At 43.9% G+C, this 20,020-nt stretch overlaps 2 protein-coding genes across 2 annotated transcripts; one reads left to right on the top strand and one right to left on the bottom strand.

The window, feature by feature from the left end:
• Positions 1-395: 395 nt before the first annotated feature.
• LOC135552295 (large ribosomal subunit protein uL5) lies at positions 396-3,286 on the top strand. Its single transcript, XM_064983834.1, has 6 exons — positions 396-457; positions 1,173-1,323; positions 1,453-1,559; positions 2,067-2,198; positions 2,316-2,426; positions 3,209-3,286. The coding sequence occupies exons 1-6, from the start codon at positions 452-454 to the stop codon at positions 3,236-3,238; spliced, it is 537 nt and encodes a 178-aa protein (XP_064839906.1). The 5' UTR covers positions 396-451; the 3' UTR covers positions 3,239-3,286.
• Positions 3,287-4,388: 1,102 nt separating this feature from the next.
• Positions 4,389-19,782, bottom strand: LOC135552294 (kelch-like protein 31). The gene is given in 7 exon segments (XM_064983833.1): positions 4,389-7,235; positions 7,238-7,710; positions 7,839-8,014; positions 8,224-8,523; positions 8,870-9,216; positions 9,417-10,190; positions 19,615-19,782. Coding segments are annotated over 6 exon segments (2,043 nt in total). The 5' UTR covers positions 9,859-10,190; positions 19,615-19,782; the 3' UTR covers positions 4,389-6,930.
• Between the last annotated feature and the right edge of the window lie 238 nt (positions 19,783-20,020).

Raw genomic sequence — 20,020 nt, 5'->3', positions numbered from 1 at the left:
TGTGTGTGTGTGTGTGTGTATATATATATATATAAAATCCTTGTGCGTTGCAGTCCTTCTATAACAGAGTTGCTGGTCTGTTTTGAAGTCTGTATTAGGGCAGGACCTTCCAAAATCTGTATGGAAGGAAAGGCGATGGCAATTCTTTAAATCATAACTAATGTAATGACATAACTGAGATGGATGACTAACTGATGGACGTCCTAACTGATTACGTTACAATTTTCCATATTTTTTCTTTAATAAAGATTTTTGAATTCTTGAATCTAAATGTCATTATATAAGCCTAATTTAATACTGATAGATACAGTTTTACTGTACTTTATTATTGACTTTGGCGCTTATGGAACCGTCCTTCAAATTCAGTATGTTACGTAGGGCCCATTTATTCGAACACTTCCCTATAAATATGCTGCGCCGGAAACGTCTCGTCCTCTTCTAGTGATTAAACATGGCGGTAAGTACAGCGTTTACACATAAAATGGCGAGATTTCTCGGTTTACAGTTTAAATCCACAATCATCAGCGTGATATGGCCAAAATCACAATGTTTTTATAGCCAGATATGAGTAGATTCATGTGCAGCATTGGAATGAAGTTGTATTACGGCCAAGATGTTATGAACCACTGATTTAATTGAAGCATCAGTAAGGGCTAGCGACATAGCTGTTGTAGTTGAGGTCTCTCCCCGAATACGTTTCTCAATGCTTTGTTAGTTACCGCTAAATAGGTAACTGGAACGTCCGTATACGAACCGTGCGAAAATATTGTAAATATTCTGTAACAAGTTGTGACATTTGATTCCGCAACATCTTAATAGCTGTCTATTAGCAGTCGGGGATATGCACGGGCATGTCCGTGTGGCAGGGTTTAGTGGTTCACTTGGGAAGGTAAATAACACATTGAATTACGTTTTTGAATGGATTTAAGTCTGTGTGAACACGTATGGCTTTTTGGGAACAGCTTAAAGGTGGACTGTTGTCTATTGACCAGGATTTATTAGCTAGCTAACTAACGTTAACAGTAGTTAGCAACATGTTGCTAGTTCGGCTGCTAGCTAACTTCACCAGCCTGCATAACAGGCAGCTGATGTATCCCAACAGAAGTTTCATTTTTAGCTACAGTGTGTAAAAGTCAACCTTCCAGCCTCATGATATCTGTATATTTCAACAGGAACAGGGCGAGAAAAAGGAGAACCCCATGCGTGAGCTTCGCATCCGCAAGCTCTGTATGAACATCTGTGTTGGGGAGAGTGGTGACCGACTGACCCGTGCTGCTAAGGTGCTTGAGCAGCTGACAGGACAGACGCCTGTCTTCTCCAAGGGTAGGTAAACTGTTTTGATTCTGTGCTTTTAATCAGTGGCAGGGTGTTTGACTGTTAGGTAAGACTGACACCTTCTGTTTGTCAGTGAAATGTGTTATGATTACAATTTCTTTCACCTGTACCCCTCAGCCCGCTACACTGTGCGATCCTTCGGCATCCGCAGAAATGAAAAGATTGCTGTCCACTGTACCGTACGTGGAGCTAAGGCTGAGGAGATCCTGGAGAAGGGACTCAAGGTGCGCTTTCAATATGACTTATTTATTAGAAACACTGTTATATTTTTATGGATGTTTTAATGACCTTGCACATGTCTTAATCGCCATTAATTTGTCAAGGGAATGTTTCTGACACCTTTGGTTGGGGCTTAGTGTAGTGTGGTAGCCTTCATAACATTGGCTGCTGTTCCATGCGTTATTGAATTATGCATACTTTTAGGGCCTCAGGTAGCCCAGCTGCTAAGGGCGTTGTGCCAGTAAACATAAGGTAGTTGGTTTGAATCCCAGAGCCGACTAGGAGAGGTTTGTCAATGTGCCTTTGAGCAAGACCCTTAAACACAATTTGCTCTGGAGAAGTGTCTGCGAAATGACTAATGTTTTGCATTGTATCACTCATGTTCGACTTCAACCAATGGTGTTTTATCTAGGGTGTGAACTTTGTCCACATGGTTAGGAATGTATTTAGTCAGATTGCTTGAAGTTGCTATATGTTGCCCTTCCTAATTGGTGTAACGCATCCTTCCAAAGGTGCGTGAGTACGAGTTGAGGAAGAACAACTTCTCCGACACTGGGAACTTCGGCTTTGGCATCCAGGAACACATTGATCTGGGAATCAAGTACGACCCCAGCATCGGTATCTATGGACTGGACTTCTATGTCGTGAGTGGTTTCAAATGCTTTTTAAATAACTTGTCTTTACATGGTTGTTGGTATACAATAGTTTTTTGCATGCCTTCTAATCTCAACCACCCTCGTTCTCTCCTTTCATTCTGTAAGGTCCTTGGCAGACCTGGCTTCAGCATCGCTGACAAGAAGCAGAAAACCGGTCGCATCGGTTTCAGGCACCGTATCCGCAAAGAGGAGGCCATGCGCTGGTTCCAGCAGAAGGTGAGCCTGTTTGAGCTATGATCTGACTGATTTTGTTTGGTTTCTCTAAGGGTGGTCAATGGTACCTGCAAATGGCTGGCGTTGATTTTTATTACAAGTACATCAGAAAGATGAATGTGACATGTGTCTGAAACCCATAGTTTACCAGTAAGATTCAGTCCCCTATTCCTAGGAGCAGTAATGCTTGAGTCTTTTAAAGCTGCAATGTCACTTTGGCAACCTGATGAAATTCACAGAAATGTTAAATCTGTCATTCTCATTGGAAGTCTGAAGTGGTAGATGTGTTCTATTTACGATATTTCTACACTTCCTGTTAAGTTTATGCAGAATTTACATTTTGTACACCAGCTGAAAATATAATTATTTTTGGTGTCATAAATATTTCACAGCAGTTGAGATGGTACAATGATTCTTTATGCTATACTTGCTTGTTTTGTCACATTAACTGACATAGGTGAAATATTAGAATTTTAGCAATCAATAAATGGTGAGCTATAACTGCATAGCCTGTCAAACAAGCTTTGAGGCAGGTGTTGCCATTTGGCAGGAATGAAAACTGCATTCACACTGCCTATTTGCCTTTAAGATTGCTAATACCTACTCTAACGCTATTGGAAGAGAACTGTCAGTTGACCCTTCAAAGTTTGTTGCAGGGCTATTGGTTCAAGATTATGTACTTCATTGAACATTTTGTATTTGGTCTGGATTTTTGTATGCCATTTCTCCTGATTTGAGTGACTACTTTTCTGAGCATTGTAAGCTAATTGTTCTCTACTTCACAGTATGATGGGATCATCCTCCCCGGGAAGTAAAGGATCACCATTGGCCTTGTTCATAACAATAAAATTGTAAAAAAATAACTTTGTTCTGTGATTATTAAGTAATGTGTTATGTATCCTATGCTGGCTTTATAGTTAAGTGAATCCAGATTTAGTTTAATCGTTCATTAATGTTAATGGGGTTACAGTAATGTGTATTAAATTGGAAGAACGGCTCTTGCTATTTTAAAGGGTAAATATTAATATGCAACATTAGTGTTGTGGTTAAGAGAAGGTTGTATGGGTCTGCATTGCTGTTTTTGCCTCGGAAGCTTCCATTGTAAAATAAGCTATACATTCAACAATATTTGCCCAGTTCGAGTACAGGATGGGAAATCTAACTTAATTTGTATTTAATAGAATGTGAGCTGTAGCAAAGATAAGGCTGCCAATATATAAGGTTGGTTGAAGTTCTACAGCTGCACCATGGAGGGCATCCTGACTGGATCATTGCCTGGTATGGGAACAGTTCAGCCTCTGACCGCAAGGCACTACAGTAGTGTGCAGGGCCCAGTACATCCCTGGGGCTGAGCTTCCTGCCATCAGGAGCTCTACCAGGTGGTGCCAGAAAGGCCTGATTGTCACTAGCAACCCTAGTTAGATGGTTCTCTGCTACTGCACAGCCAGCAGTACAAGAGGCAAGGGCCTAATGTCACTTTGCCTCCACCTACATGTACACATTACCTTGACTAATGTGCCCCTGCAAGTAATTAACATAATTGCATTGTTGGTTAATGGCTTGTGTGCCAAATTAGATTTGTTTGCATGCAGTTCATGGTGGGTCAGTCATCTGCCAAATGGCAGTATATTGAGTGTCAAAAGTAGATATTAGTTGTCCAGTTCAACCCCCAGTCTCATCACTTAATGCCATTTGGAGTAAAGAATAGCTGTCTCCAATGCTGGTCCTGGGGACCCAAAGGGTGTGCACATTTTCTGTTTTTGCCCTAGCCCGAGTCAAAGGTTATTGCTAGGGCAAAAACTAAAATATGCGCACTAGCATCCCCAGGACCAGCATTTGCAAAAACTGGTTTTCACCATGGTTGTCTAGCTAAATATGACAATGGACAAACGTGGTTATATCCTGGTATGGCAGCTTGTGTATACATTACCTGTGAGGGTTGACATTAAATAAAGAGAAACACCATTTAGATCCAATAGGCTTTATTCAGTGAAACCCCAGGGTTAGAGCCTCTGGCACCAGACAAAACACTACCCCCTGTGCCAGTCTCTGCTCACCTCAAATCAAAATACAGTATCTCCATTCAAAATATGGTTGAGTCCTCAGCCCTTTTAGAGTCAGCCACAACCCCTAGGTCTGCCTAGCTTTAGGAGTTTCACTGATTCCATACCCTGGTAGCTTGTCATTGTATCACCTGGATGGAGGATGCTGATCGAACACAACGTGAGCAGGAGCTGAAATCCAGGGCCCAACTAAACGACCTGAACCAAATCTCTAAAGAGAAACATTTAATTTCCAAATTGGACTACTGAAGTCTGCCGAATATTACCAAAAAGGTCTGCTTTGTTATGTGGGAATTCTGAGATCTATGAATCTGGGCCGTAAATGTATCATACTAGTTTGCCAGGCCATGGTCTTGCTCCTACATTCTCTACCTGTTTAAGTCAGTGGATGACATTGTAAAGTTACTTTGCCCTATAAATTTGTCTCCAGCAGTCATTGCAACGCTTGTATTACATTGCACTTAACATGTTTAAATACTATTAATTTAACTTTACTTGAGCTAAACTACTTAACATTTTTACTGGGAAGAATTTTGCTGAAAGTTGATTTGCAATATTTGTCAAAAGCTTATGTCTCCATTTCTAAACACCCAAACACACATTCACTCGAGTATGTACATTTGCACGCACATACACACAAACACATTTGCGTAATCATATCACAGTTCCACCTTGCTAACTGCAATACATATTTCATACATACCGCAAATGGATTGTCATTTTCACATTCATCAACCATAGGTTAATGCCTTCGGAAAGTATTCAGACCCCCCATTTTCTAAAATAGATTAAATAAAAAACCCTCAGCAATCTACACACAACCCATAATTAAAAAGTGAAAACAGGTTTTTAGCAAATGTATTAAAACAGATACCTTATTTACATAAGTATTCATACCCTTTCCTATGAGACTCGGGGGCTCAGGTGGATCCTGTTTCCATTGATCATCCTTGAGATGTTTCTACAACTTGTTTTGAGTCTGCTTGTGGTAAATTCAATTGATTGGACATGATTTGGAAAGGGACACACCTGTCTATATAAGGTCCCACAACTAACAGTGCATGTCAGAGCATAAACAAGGCCATGAAGTCGAAGGAATTGTCCATAGAGCTCCAAGACAGGATTGTGTCGAGGCACAGATCTGGGGAAGGGTACCGAAAAATGTCTGCAGCATTGAAGGCCCCCAAGAACACAGTTTCCTCCATCATTCTTTATTGGAAGAAGTTTGGAACCACCAAGAATTTTCCAAGAACTGGCCGCCTGGCCCAACTGTGCAATCTGGAGAGAAGGGCCTTGGTCAGGGAGGTGACCAAGAACACGATGGTCACTCTGACAGAGTTCATCTGTGGAGAAGAAAGAACCTTCCAGAAGGACAATCATCTCTGCAGCATTCCACCAATCATGTCATGTCTGCTCCCGCTCCCCCTCTCTGGCGCTCGAGGGCACACCTGTCACCATTGTTACGCGCAACAGCGCTTCTTGCATCTCGTCTCCCAGCGTCTGTCCTCACAAATCAGGCCTTCGTGGTAGAGTGGCCAGACAGATTCCACTCCTCAGTAAAAGGTACATGACAGCCAGCTTGGAGTTTGCCAAAAGGCACCTAAAGAAGTCTCAGATCATGAGAAACAAGATTCTCTGTTCTGATGAAAACAAGATTGAACTCTGGCCTGAATGCCAAGTGTCAAGTCTGGAGGAAACCTGTTACCATCCTTACGGTGAAGCATGGTGATGGCAGCATCATGCTGTTGGGATGTTTTTCAGCAGCAGGGACTGGGAGACTAGTCAGGATCGAGGGAGAGATGAATGGAGTAAAGTACAGAGATACTTGATGAAAACCTGCTCCAGAGCACTCAGCACCTCAGATTGGGGCGAAGGTTCACCTTCCAACAGGACAACGACCTTAAGCTCACAGCTAAGAAAATAGAGGAGTGGCTTTGGGACAGGTCTCTGAATGTCCTTGAGTGGCCCAGCCAGAGCCCGATCGAGACCTGAAAATAGCTGTGCAGCAACGCTCCCCATCCAACCAGACAGAGCTTGAGAGGATCTGCAAATAAGAATGGGAGAAACTCCCCAAATACATGTGTGCCAAGCTTGTTGCGTCATACCCAAGAAGCCAAAGGTGCTTCAACAAAGTACTGAGTAAAGGGTCTGAATACTTATGTTAATCTGATATTTCAGATTTTATTTTTAATAAATTAGCAAAAATGTCTAAAATCCTATTTTTGCTTTGTCGTTATGGGGTATTGTGTGTAGATTGATGATAACAAACATGTAATACATTTTAGAATAAGTGAATAGTTATCCCTTCCATCTTTCCTGTTCTACGGCTCTGCTTCTCGATCGACAGCTCTCTGTTCCTACCTCTCCTCAACTTCTTGCTCTCTGTCACTCCTCCCTTCTATCAACCTCCCTTCGCTCTCTTGACCTCACTTCTTCTAAATCTCTCAGGCAGTGATGGGCTGTGGGACCACATGGATCTTTCTCTGTGGCTGCTCCTCCTTGGTTGCTGGAGTGTTGTGGTGCTGCTGCCTGCGGGGGGTGTGGCGGGGTGGGAGGGTCAGGGCGCAGCAGGATACACCCACAGTGGCCTCGGGCAGATCCTCCCCCATGGACCAGCTGTCTGTTGCCGGGGTGTACTTCTGCACGGCCGCCTTGTAGCGCTTCTCGGCCTCGTTCCAGCCACCCATCAGGTACAGCTGTTCCCCGAGGGGCGACAGGCCTGCCGTGCTCACGCCCATGGGCAAGGGGAGGCCCGGCTCCACTCACCGTTCTCTGGGGAGAACACCTCCATGGACAAGACGTCCACACGGTCTCCGCTGGGGCCCAGCTGGCTACCACCCACCACGTAGACCTTCCCTCCCAGGGTGGAGGAGCAGTGCCATCCTCGGGGGCTCGCCAGGCTGGCCTTCTCACTCCAGGTGTCCGTCTCAACGTTGTAGCAGGCCACGGAGCGCGAGTAGGCGCAGTTGATGTAGCCGCCGGTCACCAGGATGTCTCCGGAGGGCAGCACGGCACTGGCGTGGCAGCAACGTGGCACCTCCATGGGTGTCTTGAGCTGCCAGGTGTTGGAGGAGGGCAGGTAGCTCTCGGTGGTGGCCAGCAGGCCCTCCACGTTGCGGCCGCCAATGGCGTACAGGCGCCCGCCAGTGGCCACCAGGCTGAAGTGGGTACGGCGCTGGCGCATGCTAGCCAGATGCAGCCAGGTGTTGAAGCGAGGGTCGTACCTGAGGAGCAAGAGATGGACAGTGATTTGTCTAAAGTTAAATTAAATCTACCCATAATCAAGGAACAGTCAAGTATGCCACATAACACTGGCTCATTATATTTACAGTATGATACATTTACGGTGTACCTGCTGAGGGTGCTGACAGCGTGCTTGGCCTGGTTGCGTGCATCGTTCTGGTCCTCTCCTCCGGCCACGTACAGGAAGCCGTCCATCACAGCCACACACTGGTTGAAGCTCTTAGCGGGCAGCTGGGACAGGTGGCGCCAGGTGGCCACACCCTCACGTGGGTCTCTCCATAGCACCTGGAAGGGAATCAACGTCAACAACGTCGCACTTCTCATTTTGGATGATACTGTTGAATCACGGATGATACTGTTGAATCACGGATGATACTGTTGAATCATGGTGATTGGGGGTGCCGAAGTATTCTAAAATGTTGGTTTACTTCTTCATCATGCGCTTGACCTCTGCCTAATGTTTAGCCCACCATCAGATCCCCCCCCACACTCACCACTCTACTCAGTGCCCGCTCGGTGACGGAGGGACGCCCCCCAACAGTCAGAAGGGTGGCCTGTCCGCCACGCACCTGCGTGCGGCGAGACTGCAGCGTGTTCTGCTGGTAGGGCAGCAGGTGGTAGTTCATGGCGTCCACCAGCAGGCGGTGGCAGTGAGGGTCCATCATCATTCTCGCCACAGGCTGGATCTCGCTGACCAACTCGCTGGCAGGGATGGTCTCGAAGCGCACGTGGGACAGCAGTTCGGCGGCGTGCACCTGACGCTTGGGGTCGAAGTCCAGCCATTTCATGGCCAACTGTGGTCGAATGAAACCAGTTCTATACTTAGAATTCTGTTTGTTTTATAAATACCGCTCCCCTCTCTGCCTCCTTACGATGTCTCTCATTCCTACTGGTATTGTGTATTAATAACTATACATACAGTGAGTTATACTGACTGAGTATTTCTATTCATAGTAGGATGTCACAGTCTGGCAAGTGTCTATGTACTAAGGTCATGTGGCTATATCATGTCCTTAACAGCTGGTCTGAGGCTGGAGCTCAAAATGGCTGCATTTGGGGGTAGGGAACGAGGAGACCTGATCCTAGGTCAGTTATTACAGGCAGAAAAAGTAGGGTTAAAGCGTGGTGAGCGGAGCTGACCTGGAAGGCGGTGACTTCAGATGGCAGCAGCAGGCTGTCCTCCTGGAGGAAGGCTGTGATCTGTTCCAGGGTCAGCTGGTTGAACAGGGGCGTCTCGGTGAACGCGACAAAGTTCTCCAGCACAAAGCGGCGGGCCGCATCGCGCACGGGAAACAGGCCGTAGGCGGCGGCGATGTTCCACACGTACACGCACGTCTGCACGTTCATCTCGGCCAGCAGGAAGTCCATGCACATCTGGAGCAACTGGGGGATCTGAAGGGTGGCAGCGGCGGACACAGTGCAGCCGATGGTGTACAGGGACATGTGGACGCGGCCCAGGTAGGCGAAGGTGATCACGTTGGCCAGGCCTGGGAATAAGTGGAAAACATCATCGCTTTATCCATGCGTTTTTGTAAATTGATGCGGACTCTGAAAAATATTTTGACTGAACACAGTCCTTAAGTTCCCAAACAAGACTCTTGCTGCTGCCTCTAATAGATAATAGATAGATAATATATACATCTAATAGATAGCAGCTATATGTTAGGCGGGTTAGTTTGAAACCTACCGAGGGGGGAGAGTGAAGGTAACTCTAGACGCTTCATTCCGGGGTCCTTGGCCAGGATCTCCCGGAAGTACCGGCTGACGGAGGAAATGACCAGCTTGTGAACGTCAAAGGCCTTGGTCTTACAGGCCAGCTCCAGGTCGGTGAGGAAGCGCTCCTGGCGCATGCGGCTCACCTCCTCCAGCAGGGCGTTTCCGTGGAGGGGGCGGGTTACTTCACAGCCCAGGCCCAGGCCCTTCTCTCCGGGCTTGATGACGGGAGGGGGCAGGGGGAGGTTGAAATGGTTAAGCTGTACGATGTCCAGTGCGGCCATCTCCTCGATCTTCTTCACACCTTCCACCACCACCACTCCTCCTGCCATCTGTGTGGTGACAGTGGTTACCTGGGAGACGACTGGCTCCGGGGTAATCTTCTTTGTGCGATTGGCCTTCTTCTTGGGGGCCATGGCGACGGTTACTTTGACAGTATGGTTTTAAAGGTTTTGGTTCTTGAGCACTGACTGAAGCACTGAGGGATGAGGACTCTTACTCACTTGCTGACGGACCAACTAATCAACAAACTGACAAAACTGACTCTTTACTGACTGTGATAAGGTGGACTTTCTTTACTGATGAACACAACCACTGAAACACTGAAGAACAGTCAGACAGATTAGACTGGCTGGAGGGTTAACTATGTATTCCTACTGCTGACAGAAGGGGTTCGAAGAGGACAGATTGACAGACACGGTGTTTAGGTGGGTTGGTTTGTTTGTTTCAGTGAGACAGCACACAGGACCTGAAAAAAAGGAAAAAAGCACTGAGTATCACAGAGAAAAAGACCATGGCAACAGAATAACAACATACTGTATACTCTTTAAAAAAAAGGGGGATGTGACTGACAGGTGCGGGGGGGGGGGGGGCTCCGGCTTCCAGGAATCCAGTGTCAGGTACATGGTTTATAGCAGCCCGATGTGCTTGTACACCGACTCCCAGTATATTTCAGCAGCAGAACAAATGGGAATCTAATTCATGTTTTAAATGACCCTATAGAAGAACTTGAGAAATACGAGGGGAGTTTTCCTGCGGTAGGTTTAGTCACACTTATGTAAGGCTCTGCTTAAATTAGCCAACTTCCCTTAGAACCGTAGATTGTTATTTTTCAAATGTGCTTTGTAGTACATGACTCTATTCATATTCCCTTAGTTTCCTCTGACTGTTTTAGTAGTTTTGAATTTGAAATTCTGTATAAAAGTTGGTTATACATGCTGTGTATACATGTTTCTTACAAAAAAAAAAGTCAACTTAATTTCAAAGTGTCTCACTCATCACAGCAAATTAAGCAACACATACCTGGAAAAATACACACATCTCGCTAGCTCAAAACATCCAAATCAAATGTATTTAGAAAGCTATTTTTACATCAGCAGATGTCACAAAGTACTGAGGGCTCTGAGGGGTGGCCAGTCCTCTTCTGGCTGTGTCACAGACACATAAGATATGCTCACGTCACCAAAAAAACACACTAAGGGCAAAGCAAGCATGACAGCGTCCCTGTTGCTTGGATTATTACCCAGTATACCCCCTCTCTGGTTCCTCATCATACTCTCCCAGTGATTTGACTCACTACACCAAAATAACCTTAATTTAAACCTTAATTGTAAACAAACGCAGAAGGACAAGCTGTGGCCTTCATCGACATAAAACTCTGATCTCTATAGTGGCCTGGCCTCCCGGTTACAGGAGACAGTCCAGGCCCAGTTACCATTGACACTCGAGCAATTCACCCCATTCGCTCTGACAACAGGAGAAATTCAATCAATTTTGTATTCAGAGGCAATACAAAAAAGGATCACAGGCAATTAAAAGGGTCATACGTGGGAACAACGTAATCATGACTCGCCCTTTGATTACAAAAAAAGGTACGGATCATTATCATCAACATTAAAGGACCAAAACTTGGAAATGCTCCTGCTACTCTGTTATTTAAAAATATATATATATTATCTATCCTGATGCCTAGTCACATGCCTTACCCTGCCTTTGTGTACATATCTACCTCAAATACCTCGTACTTCTGCACATTGATCTGGTACTGTTACTCCCTGTATAAAGCTTAATTCTTGTGTATTTTATTCCCTGTGTTATTATTTTTAACTATGCATTGTTGGGAAAGGGGTCGTAAGTTTGTATTTCACAGTAATATCTACAGCTTTTGTATTCTGCGCATGTGACAAATAAAATTTGACTTAATTTGATTTGTTGTGAAATTGACCCTGAGTGTTCTACTCTGGGCAAAGAGTCTCATTTTGCTTCAAGCCTCTTATTTTTTATTTTTTATTAATCTGCTGCGAAATATCACTAGGTTTGTAAAAAGCATGTTGAATTTCTGTTTCTATTCGTACATGTTTGTGTGAAAGGACATTTTTTTACTCTCTCTCAAAAACCAAATCAGATGTTTCACTCCATGCTGCTGATGTTCTCAGTAAACAGAATATATTTCCATGGCTAGAACGTATAACAGTATGTCAGAGTGCAGGTGCTTTCCACCACGTGCATTATGAAAACACATACACGGGGATCCTGCCGGAAATGAACTCTCAGCCAATGCTATTTATGTCCAGACTGTTGTTTAAAGATCACCCGCAGAAACAGTGGATATATGTGTCACCGATCATCCTTGACCTATCATAATGGTGTACATCTCCTCAATGTGCTATGATATATTAAGTACCAGTTTTAAGTGACAGGCTTAGGCATTTCATTTAATAAATAGATGTGGTGCTATTGTTGGTTCCCTTGATGATGTCTGATTTTGTGATACTGTTGTGTCTTTGCCATGGGGCGCCCAGTGTGGAGGATGACACAGCAGCTGTGACTCCCACCAACCTTGGTTCCAGATATTTGTGAGGGTTATGTGCCATGTGAAGGTTCTTTTCATTTGATGCCATCCCATCACATTGTTAGCTACACTGGTAGAATTTTGTTGAATATTCTAAGGCTTTTGTAAATGGCTTCCTTTGGTGGTCAGGTTCTTGCACACCAGGAGAGATGATCTAAGAAAGGGATCTCAGAGATATCAGGTACTTTCTTAAGCAGCCTAAACTTGCGTTGTTGACGTTTCAAGGTGGATGCTTATCTTCACTTGCACTTTTCTCAATGCCTGGCAGGTGAACAATTTAGGTCAGACTCTCAGGGATCTCTTTCCCCCATCATTCCAATAGCTCTCATCTCTGGACCAGCTATAGATCAGTAACGGTAGGCTATAATTCTGGTACCCAGAACAAATCTTACGTAAGGGGTGGCCTTTCGCCTCTGGCCATCTACTCGATTTTGTAAAGTATTTTACTACTAGTAGTAGTGGTATAGTACATCACTGGTGACTGCTGTTTAATCTCTTTGGGGGGGGGGGGGGGGGTCTGACAGTTCTAATTCCTGATTCTATGGTTGCGACATCCTCCCAGGTGGCTCCTCACACCCTCCCTTTGGCCTGTAACTAACTCAAACTGTGTCAGCTCTCTTTCATATGACACCAGCAACAGCTGCTATCCTGTCCCCATCTCCATGTGGGGGGAACACAGCTCAGTCACAGGCATCATTCACTGGACTGACAGGGGCTATTTTAAAACACAAAGTTCAGAGAAAAATTCTACGAGGTAGTTGAGTTCTGAGGCAGAGTTTATTGTTGGGAGGATGGGGTGTCGGCTACTTCTCAAATGTGTATTGGAGTGTGCAGAGCCGGCCCTAGCTACTAAGCAATAGCTTGGGGCCCGACCAAAAGAAATCAGGCAGGGTCTCAACTTACTGTTGAGAGTTAGAATAGTTGAACACACAAGGTGCGATTTCTAAATTTGGTTGTGCATCAGCAGTTTTTCTCTTGTTATGTCAGCAACTGACAGTCACTCAATTGGCCCATGTCAGCCACAATTGTTTAGATTGGTAAATTAGTCTTGCCAGCTATCTGAACTTGTAGTAATCATGGTTGAATTACTGACCTGGCACACTAGGGGTCATGTAAAAATTTGCTTCATCTGCCAATCCGGACTCGTGCGTCAAAGTGCTGAGGTTTGATGTGAGGAGATTTTTTGAGATTGCCAAGACTTGGCTCTACGCTTTCAATTGAAAGTATTTAGTTACGTAACAGCCTTATTCTAAAATGGATTAAATAAAATAAAAATCCTCATCAATCTACACACAATACCCCATAAAGACAAAGTGAAAACAGAAATACCTTATTGTCACGAATCCCTCCAGGACTTATCACGCACACCTGTCGCCTATTCCCACTGATTAGTACTTGTATGTACTGTCTCCTGAATCATTTATACCAGTGTGACACTTATTTACATACCAGTGTGACACTTATTTACATACCAGTCAAAAGTTTGAACCCACCTACTCATTAAATGATTTCTTTATTTTTACTATTTTCTACATTGTAGAATAATAGTGACGACATGAAAACTCTGAAATAACACATATGGAATCACAAGGTAATCAAAAAAGTGTCAGAAGATTTGAGATTCTTCAAAGTAGCCACCCTTTGCCTTGATAACAGCTTTGCACACCCTTGGTATTCTCTCAATCAGTTTCACCTGGAGTACTTTTCCAACAGTCTTGAAGGAGTTCCCACATATGCTGGGCACTTGTCAGCTGATTTTCCTTCACTCTACGGTCCAACTCATCCCAAACATTTCAATTGGGTTGAGGTCAGATGATTCACGCAGTCTCCTCTGAACGGTTGATGTTGAGATGTGTCTGTTACTTGAACTCTGTGAAGCATTTATTTGGGCTGCAATCATAGGTGCAGTTAACTCTAATGAACTTATCCTCTGCAACAGAGGTAACTCTGGGTCTTCCTTTCCTGTGGCGGTCTTCATGAGAGCCAGTTTCATCGTAGCGCTTGATGGTTTTTGTGACTGCACTTGAAGATTTTTTTTGGGATCGAATGACCTTCATGTTTTAATGTAATGATGGACTGTCGTTTTTGTTTATTTGAGCTGTTCTTGCCGTAATATGGACTTGGTCTTTTACAAAATCGGGCTATCTTCTGTATACCACCCCTACCTTGTCACAACAACTGATTGGCTTAAACACATTAAGAAGCAACTAAATTCCACAAATGAACTTTTAACAAGGCACACTTGTTAATTGAAATTCATTCCAGGTGACTACCTCATGAAGCTGGTTGAGAGAATGCCAAGGATGTGCAAAACTGTCATCAAGGCAAAGGGTGGCAACTTTGAATAATCTCAAATATAAAATATATTTTAATTTGTTTAACACTTTTGTTTAATACATGATTCCTTACGTGTTATTTCATAGTTTTGATGTGTTGACTATTATTGTACAATGTAGAAAATAGTTTTTTAAAAATAAAGAAAAACCCTTGAATGAGACTTGAAATTGAGTTTAGGTGCATCCTGTTTCAATTGATCATCCTTGAGATGTTTCTACCACTTGTTTGGAGTGCTTGTGGTAAATTCAATTGATTGGACATGATTTGGAAAGGGACACACCTGTCTATATAAGGTCCCACAACTAACAGTGCATGTCAGAGCATAAACAAGGCCATGAAGTCGAAGGAATTGTCCATAGAGCTCCAAGACAGGATTGTGTCGAGGCACAGATCTGGGGAAGGGTACCAAAAAATGTCTGCAGCATTGAAGGTCCCCAAGAACACAGTGGCCTCCATCATTCTTTATTGGAAGAGGTTTGGAACCACCAAAACTCTTCCTAGAGCTGGCCAAACTGTGCTATCTGGGGAGAAGGGCCTTGGTCAGGGAGGTGACCAAGAACACGATGGTCACTCTGACAAAGTTCCAGAGTTCATCTGTGGAGAAGAAAGAACCTTCCAGAAGGACAATCATCTCTGCAGCATTCCACCAATCATGTCATATCTGCTCCCGCACCCCCTCTCTGGCGCTCGAGGGCACACCGGTCACCATTGTTACGTGCATCAGCGCTTCTTGCTTCTCGACTCCCAGCATCTGTCCTCACAAATCAGGCCTTCATGGTAGAGTGGCCAGACAGATTCCACTCCTCAGTAAAAGGCACATGACAGCCAGCTTGGAGTTTGCCAAAAGGTACCTACAGGAGTCTCAGATCATGAGAAACAAGATTCTCTGGTCTGATGAAACCAAGATTGAACTCTTTGGCGTGAATGCCAAGCGCCAAGTCTGGAGGAAACCTGTTACCATCCTTACGGTGAAGCATGGTGGTGGCAGCATCATGCTGTTGGGATGTTTTTCACCGGCAGGGACTGGGAGACTAGTCAGGATCGAGGGAGAGATGAACATGAACATGAAAAGTACAGAGATCCTTGATGAACACCTGCTCCAAGTGCGCTCGGCACCTCAGACTGGGGCGAAGGTTCACCTTCCAACAGGACAACGACCTTAAGCTCATAGCTAAGAAAATAGAGGAGTGGCTTTGGGACAAGTCTCTGAATGTCCTTGAGTGGCCCAGCCAGAGCCCGGACTTGAACCTGATCGAACATCTCTGGAGAGACCTGAAAATAGCTGTGCAGTGACACTCCCCATCCAACCAGACAGAGCTTGAGAGGATCTGCAGAGAAGAAGGGGAGAAACTCCCCCAAATACAGGTGTGCCAAGCTTGTAGCGTCATACCCAAGAAGACTTGAGGCTGTAATCACTGCCAAAGATCCTTCAACAAAGTACTGAGTAAAGGATCTGAATACTTATGTAAATGTGATATTTACGGGTTTAAAAAAAACAAAAAAACAATTTAATTAATTTTAGGACACGGCTGTAACGTAACCAAATGTGGTAATAGGAAATGTGGAAAAAGTCAAGGGGTCTGATTACTTTCTGAATGCACTGTATTCAGGGTCATCACACTGCTGGGGAAGGACTTCTACTTCATCTCAGAAGTTATGTTCTGAGAGGTAATGAAATGTGCTATTGGATGTTTTTGTGTTTTATAAGTGTACATTTTTTCAGGCAATGCACCATCTCTGTGTGCATTCTTATGTTACAGGTCACAGTGTGGATTATGCAGGAGCATGAGGGGTTTAGTTTGGCAAGGCTGTACTTAGTTATCCTTACACATATTGCCTCCTCATAACTTTTTAAAATGTTATTTCACTATTTGGTTGCATCTGCATGTTCATTTGAGAGGCTAAGCGGGCCATATCGGAGCGAGCCAACATTCTCTGCCTTGTCCGATGTACTGTACATCGTGTTCAACTGTAATCATCATTAGTGTGGTTAGGTTGGTTCAACCTAAAATGTATTGTTCCTCTACCGTATTGAAGTCCAGGTATCTTGATATCAAATTGTCTTGAAAGGGAAAGATGCACATCCCCATTGACATGTAGGCTTTTTATTTTGTATGTATGCAATGCCATCGTCATATTGAAGCACCAACACACCATTCTTACAGTATCTCTCGCTCATCACGTCACGTAAGTCTCGTCAATGTGTTATAGTTGCGCATAGGATTTCATAACTGTTTTGTTTTCTTAAAATATAGCCTATATTTATTTTCCTCTTACGGTTTAGGGGCCTGCTTTTTGTTACTTTGTTAGCACTTGGCTCAAAGTAGCCAAAGGGTTTGTTTACTTACATAGTAATAAAGTCAGACACGCAGTGTATACTCTAACCATTTAATGCACATGTATCAAACTCATTCCACGGAGGGCTGAGTGTCTGCGTGTTTTCAGCCTAACCCCTGGCCTAGTGTCTGCGGGTTTTAGTTTTTTCCTTTCAATTAAGACGTAGACAACCAGGTATAATAAGTACAAGGAAGGAGCGAAACCCCACAGACACTCGGCCTTCCGTGGAATGAGTTTGCCACGTGCTCCAGGGCCTCCATGGAATGAGTTTGCCACGTGCTCCAGGGCCTCCATGGAATGAGTTTGCCACGTGCTCCAGGGCCTCCATGGAATGAGTTTGCCATGTGCTCCAGGCCCTCCATGGAATGAGTTTGACACCCCTGATTGAATGGAAAGAACCTACATTTCAGCACCTTTTTCAGGGAGGGTTGAGGAACCAACATTGGCTGCTTTTACACAGGCAGCCCATTTCTAATTATTTTCCTACTAATTGGGTCTTTTGACCAATTATTGTTTATGGCAATAGTTCAGAATTGGGCTTCCTGTGTAAAAACAGCCATAGTGCTGAACCTTGGTTAATTCTATTACCCTAAATGGTTGGAAGTATACAGAAATGTATTACTTAATTTTTGTAGGTCAGCATCTCAATTTGGTGTGGTGTGGGGGGGCATATCTACTCATTGTATTTGTTTTCTAAAGTGTCAAACATCTGCTATACGATAGCAGATCACTGAGACGTGACTTGTTTATACAGCTAATTATTTTGGTCTCGTATCTGCCAGGAGGGACGATGATAGTTTTCTTTTGGATAGCCTGTAATGTCTCTTCCCTGTATACACGGAAATAAAATCTGTTCGCTCAAATATTTCACTGTCATTTTCAGTTATCAACCTACGGATTAAGCATATGGCCATACAGGACATCAAGGACTTGCTTTCTCCTTGGCACTATTCTGGCGACAAACGAGTTGTGCTAGCTAGCTAGTGCAGCCTATCACGTGATATACGGAATGGCAGATTGCTCGCTCAATACGTTTGTTATCAAAAGTAACTAGTGGAGATGTGAAACAGTTGTTTATACTTTTATATTAGTTTTTTTTAGCTATACAGACAATCTAAAACCGCACACCTCTGAAAACAAGCCATCTCGACCAACTAACAGCTAATTATAATAGCTAGCTTGGGAAATATTTCACGCTGGGAAGATTTTTTTACATGTCACAGGGCACGTGCCCAGGGCCCCTGACCTCCAGGGGGTCCCCATTGATTTTGTTTGTCACTCTTACTCAGATATCATATTAACATAGCATAAGTCGGAGCAAAATGTGTAGAATTTCAGAACATTTTCTTTACAATTGCTAAATGTTCTCTATGCCCCATGGCAAAATGTGTAGAATTGCAGGCAATTAGCTGTTAAACTGCAAATAATTTTCTCCGCCCCAAGCACAATGAGTAGAATTCTCTCCACACAATGGTAAAATGTTTATAATAACAGCAAAAGTGTCTTACAATGGAACAATCTTCTCTATGTTCCATGGAAAAATTTATAGAATTGCAGGAAATTAACTCTAAAGCATAGGGCCTCCAAAAGGCTAGGGCTTGCTCTGGGACTGTGCCAAAACATCACTGAAAATGTGTCTTGAGGATGAGGAGAGTCAGAATTGGAAGACAAGAAGGATCATAATATGAAGGAAAGATTTACTACCAAATCCTATGAAAAATATCAAATGGTTTATTTTTTAAATTTAACTAGGCAAGTCAGTTAAGAACAAATTCTTATTTACAATGACGGCCTTACAGGGGAAAAGTGGCTTAACTGCCTTGTTCGGGGATTGGATCTAAAACCTTTCGGTTACTGGCCGAAAGCTCTAACCACTAGGTTACCTGCCTTCCCTCTGTTAGCAACCTTTCAGTTACTGACGCAATGCTCAAACCACTAGGCTACCTGCCGCCCCCAGACGTTTTGTTTAGGAACCGTGAACAGTTTATAACGCTAAGGCAAAAGGAGGAAAGAAATTCAAATGGGGCATGAACGTCTGAAAAATAGCAGAGATGGAATAAAAGTCGTCGGGAATGATATTGGAACATGGCCGAGGTATCTGAGTAGGTGACACCGTGACAAAACACATCTCTGTGCGGTACACAATGCCATCATGTGCCTGACTCCCACCTCCCCAGTGTCAGAATTCCTTTGTGTATCTCCAGAGTCCAGAGATTATTTATAGATGTTGAGGTCAGAGCTGGAATGAGTTACCTCTCCCAAGTAGGCTATTACTTGTTTGCATCCTAATATCAATTTGGCCTCGCATTAAATGTGTTTGAGCTGTGAGTGTTTGTGAGAAAAGAAAATGCAATTTCAGATTCTACATAGTGCCTAGTTGAGGCTAAAATGAATGCGTTTACATCCACTTTTTTTTAGGTGATTAAGTGCTTGAAAGGGGACTTATTTGGGTGTCTGCACACTTTGTATTTTGTGTTACTGGCGATGGTTAAATTGTACAGTTCTGGTGAAATTCAAAAGCTCAGCAGTTCAACTTAAGCATATTACATATAAATGCTTTATGATTAGGCTGTCTAATCAAGTTGGATAAATCACTCAAATTAGACATGCAAATAATTTGATGAAAAATTCAGTCAATATGCTTTACCTCTCTCTCTCTCTCCACTCACTCTTCTTCCTTATCTTTCCTCGTTTCTCTCTTGGCTTTCCTTCGCTTTGTTGATTTTTGCTCACAGGTTACTCTCTCTTCCTCTTTCCTCTGTCCCTCCGTCTGCTGTCTGTCTGTCAGTGGACTTTGGTTCAGTGTTTGAGTGATTCAGGGTCCAACCAAGTCTATGAAATGAGACACCCTCCCTCCCTAATTTCTAGCTCCCACCACCTACAACTCCAAATACAGGCACCCCCTCCCTCCCCACCAAAAATACTCCATATGTGGCCAGCCCTCTGCTATCCTGCCCCCTTCAGTCACTCGGCTGGGCAGACAGAAGAGGGGCTATTTTCTCTCTGTATGCTCAAGTTTCTGTGTTTGAACGGTTGTCTCACAGTCTCTCTCT

The sequence above is a fragment of the Oncorhynchus masou genome, chromosome 13, assembly GCF_036934945.1.
Source record: "Oncorhynchus masou masou isolate Uvic2021 chromosome 13, UVic_Omas_1.1, whole genome shotgun sequence".
In the NCBI taxonomy this organism is placed as follows: domain Eukaryota; kingdom Metazoa; phylum Chordata; class Actinopteri; order Salmoniformes; family Salmonidae; genus Oncorhynchus; species Oncorhynchus masou.
The sequence above is the reverse complement of the archived record's forward strand: the minus strand, read 5'-3'. Positions and strand labels throughout refer to the sequence as shown.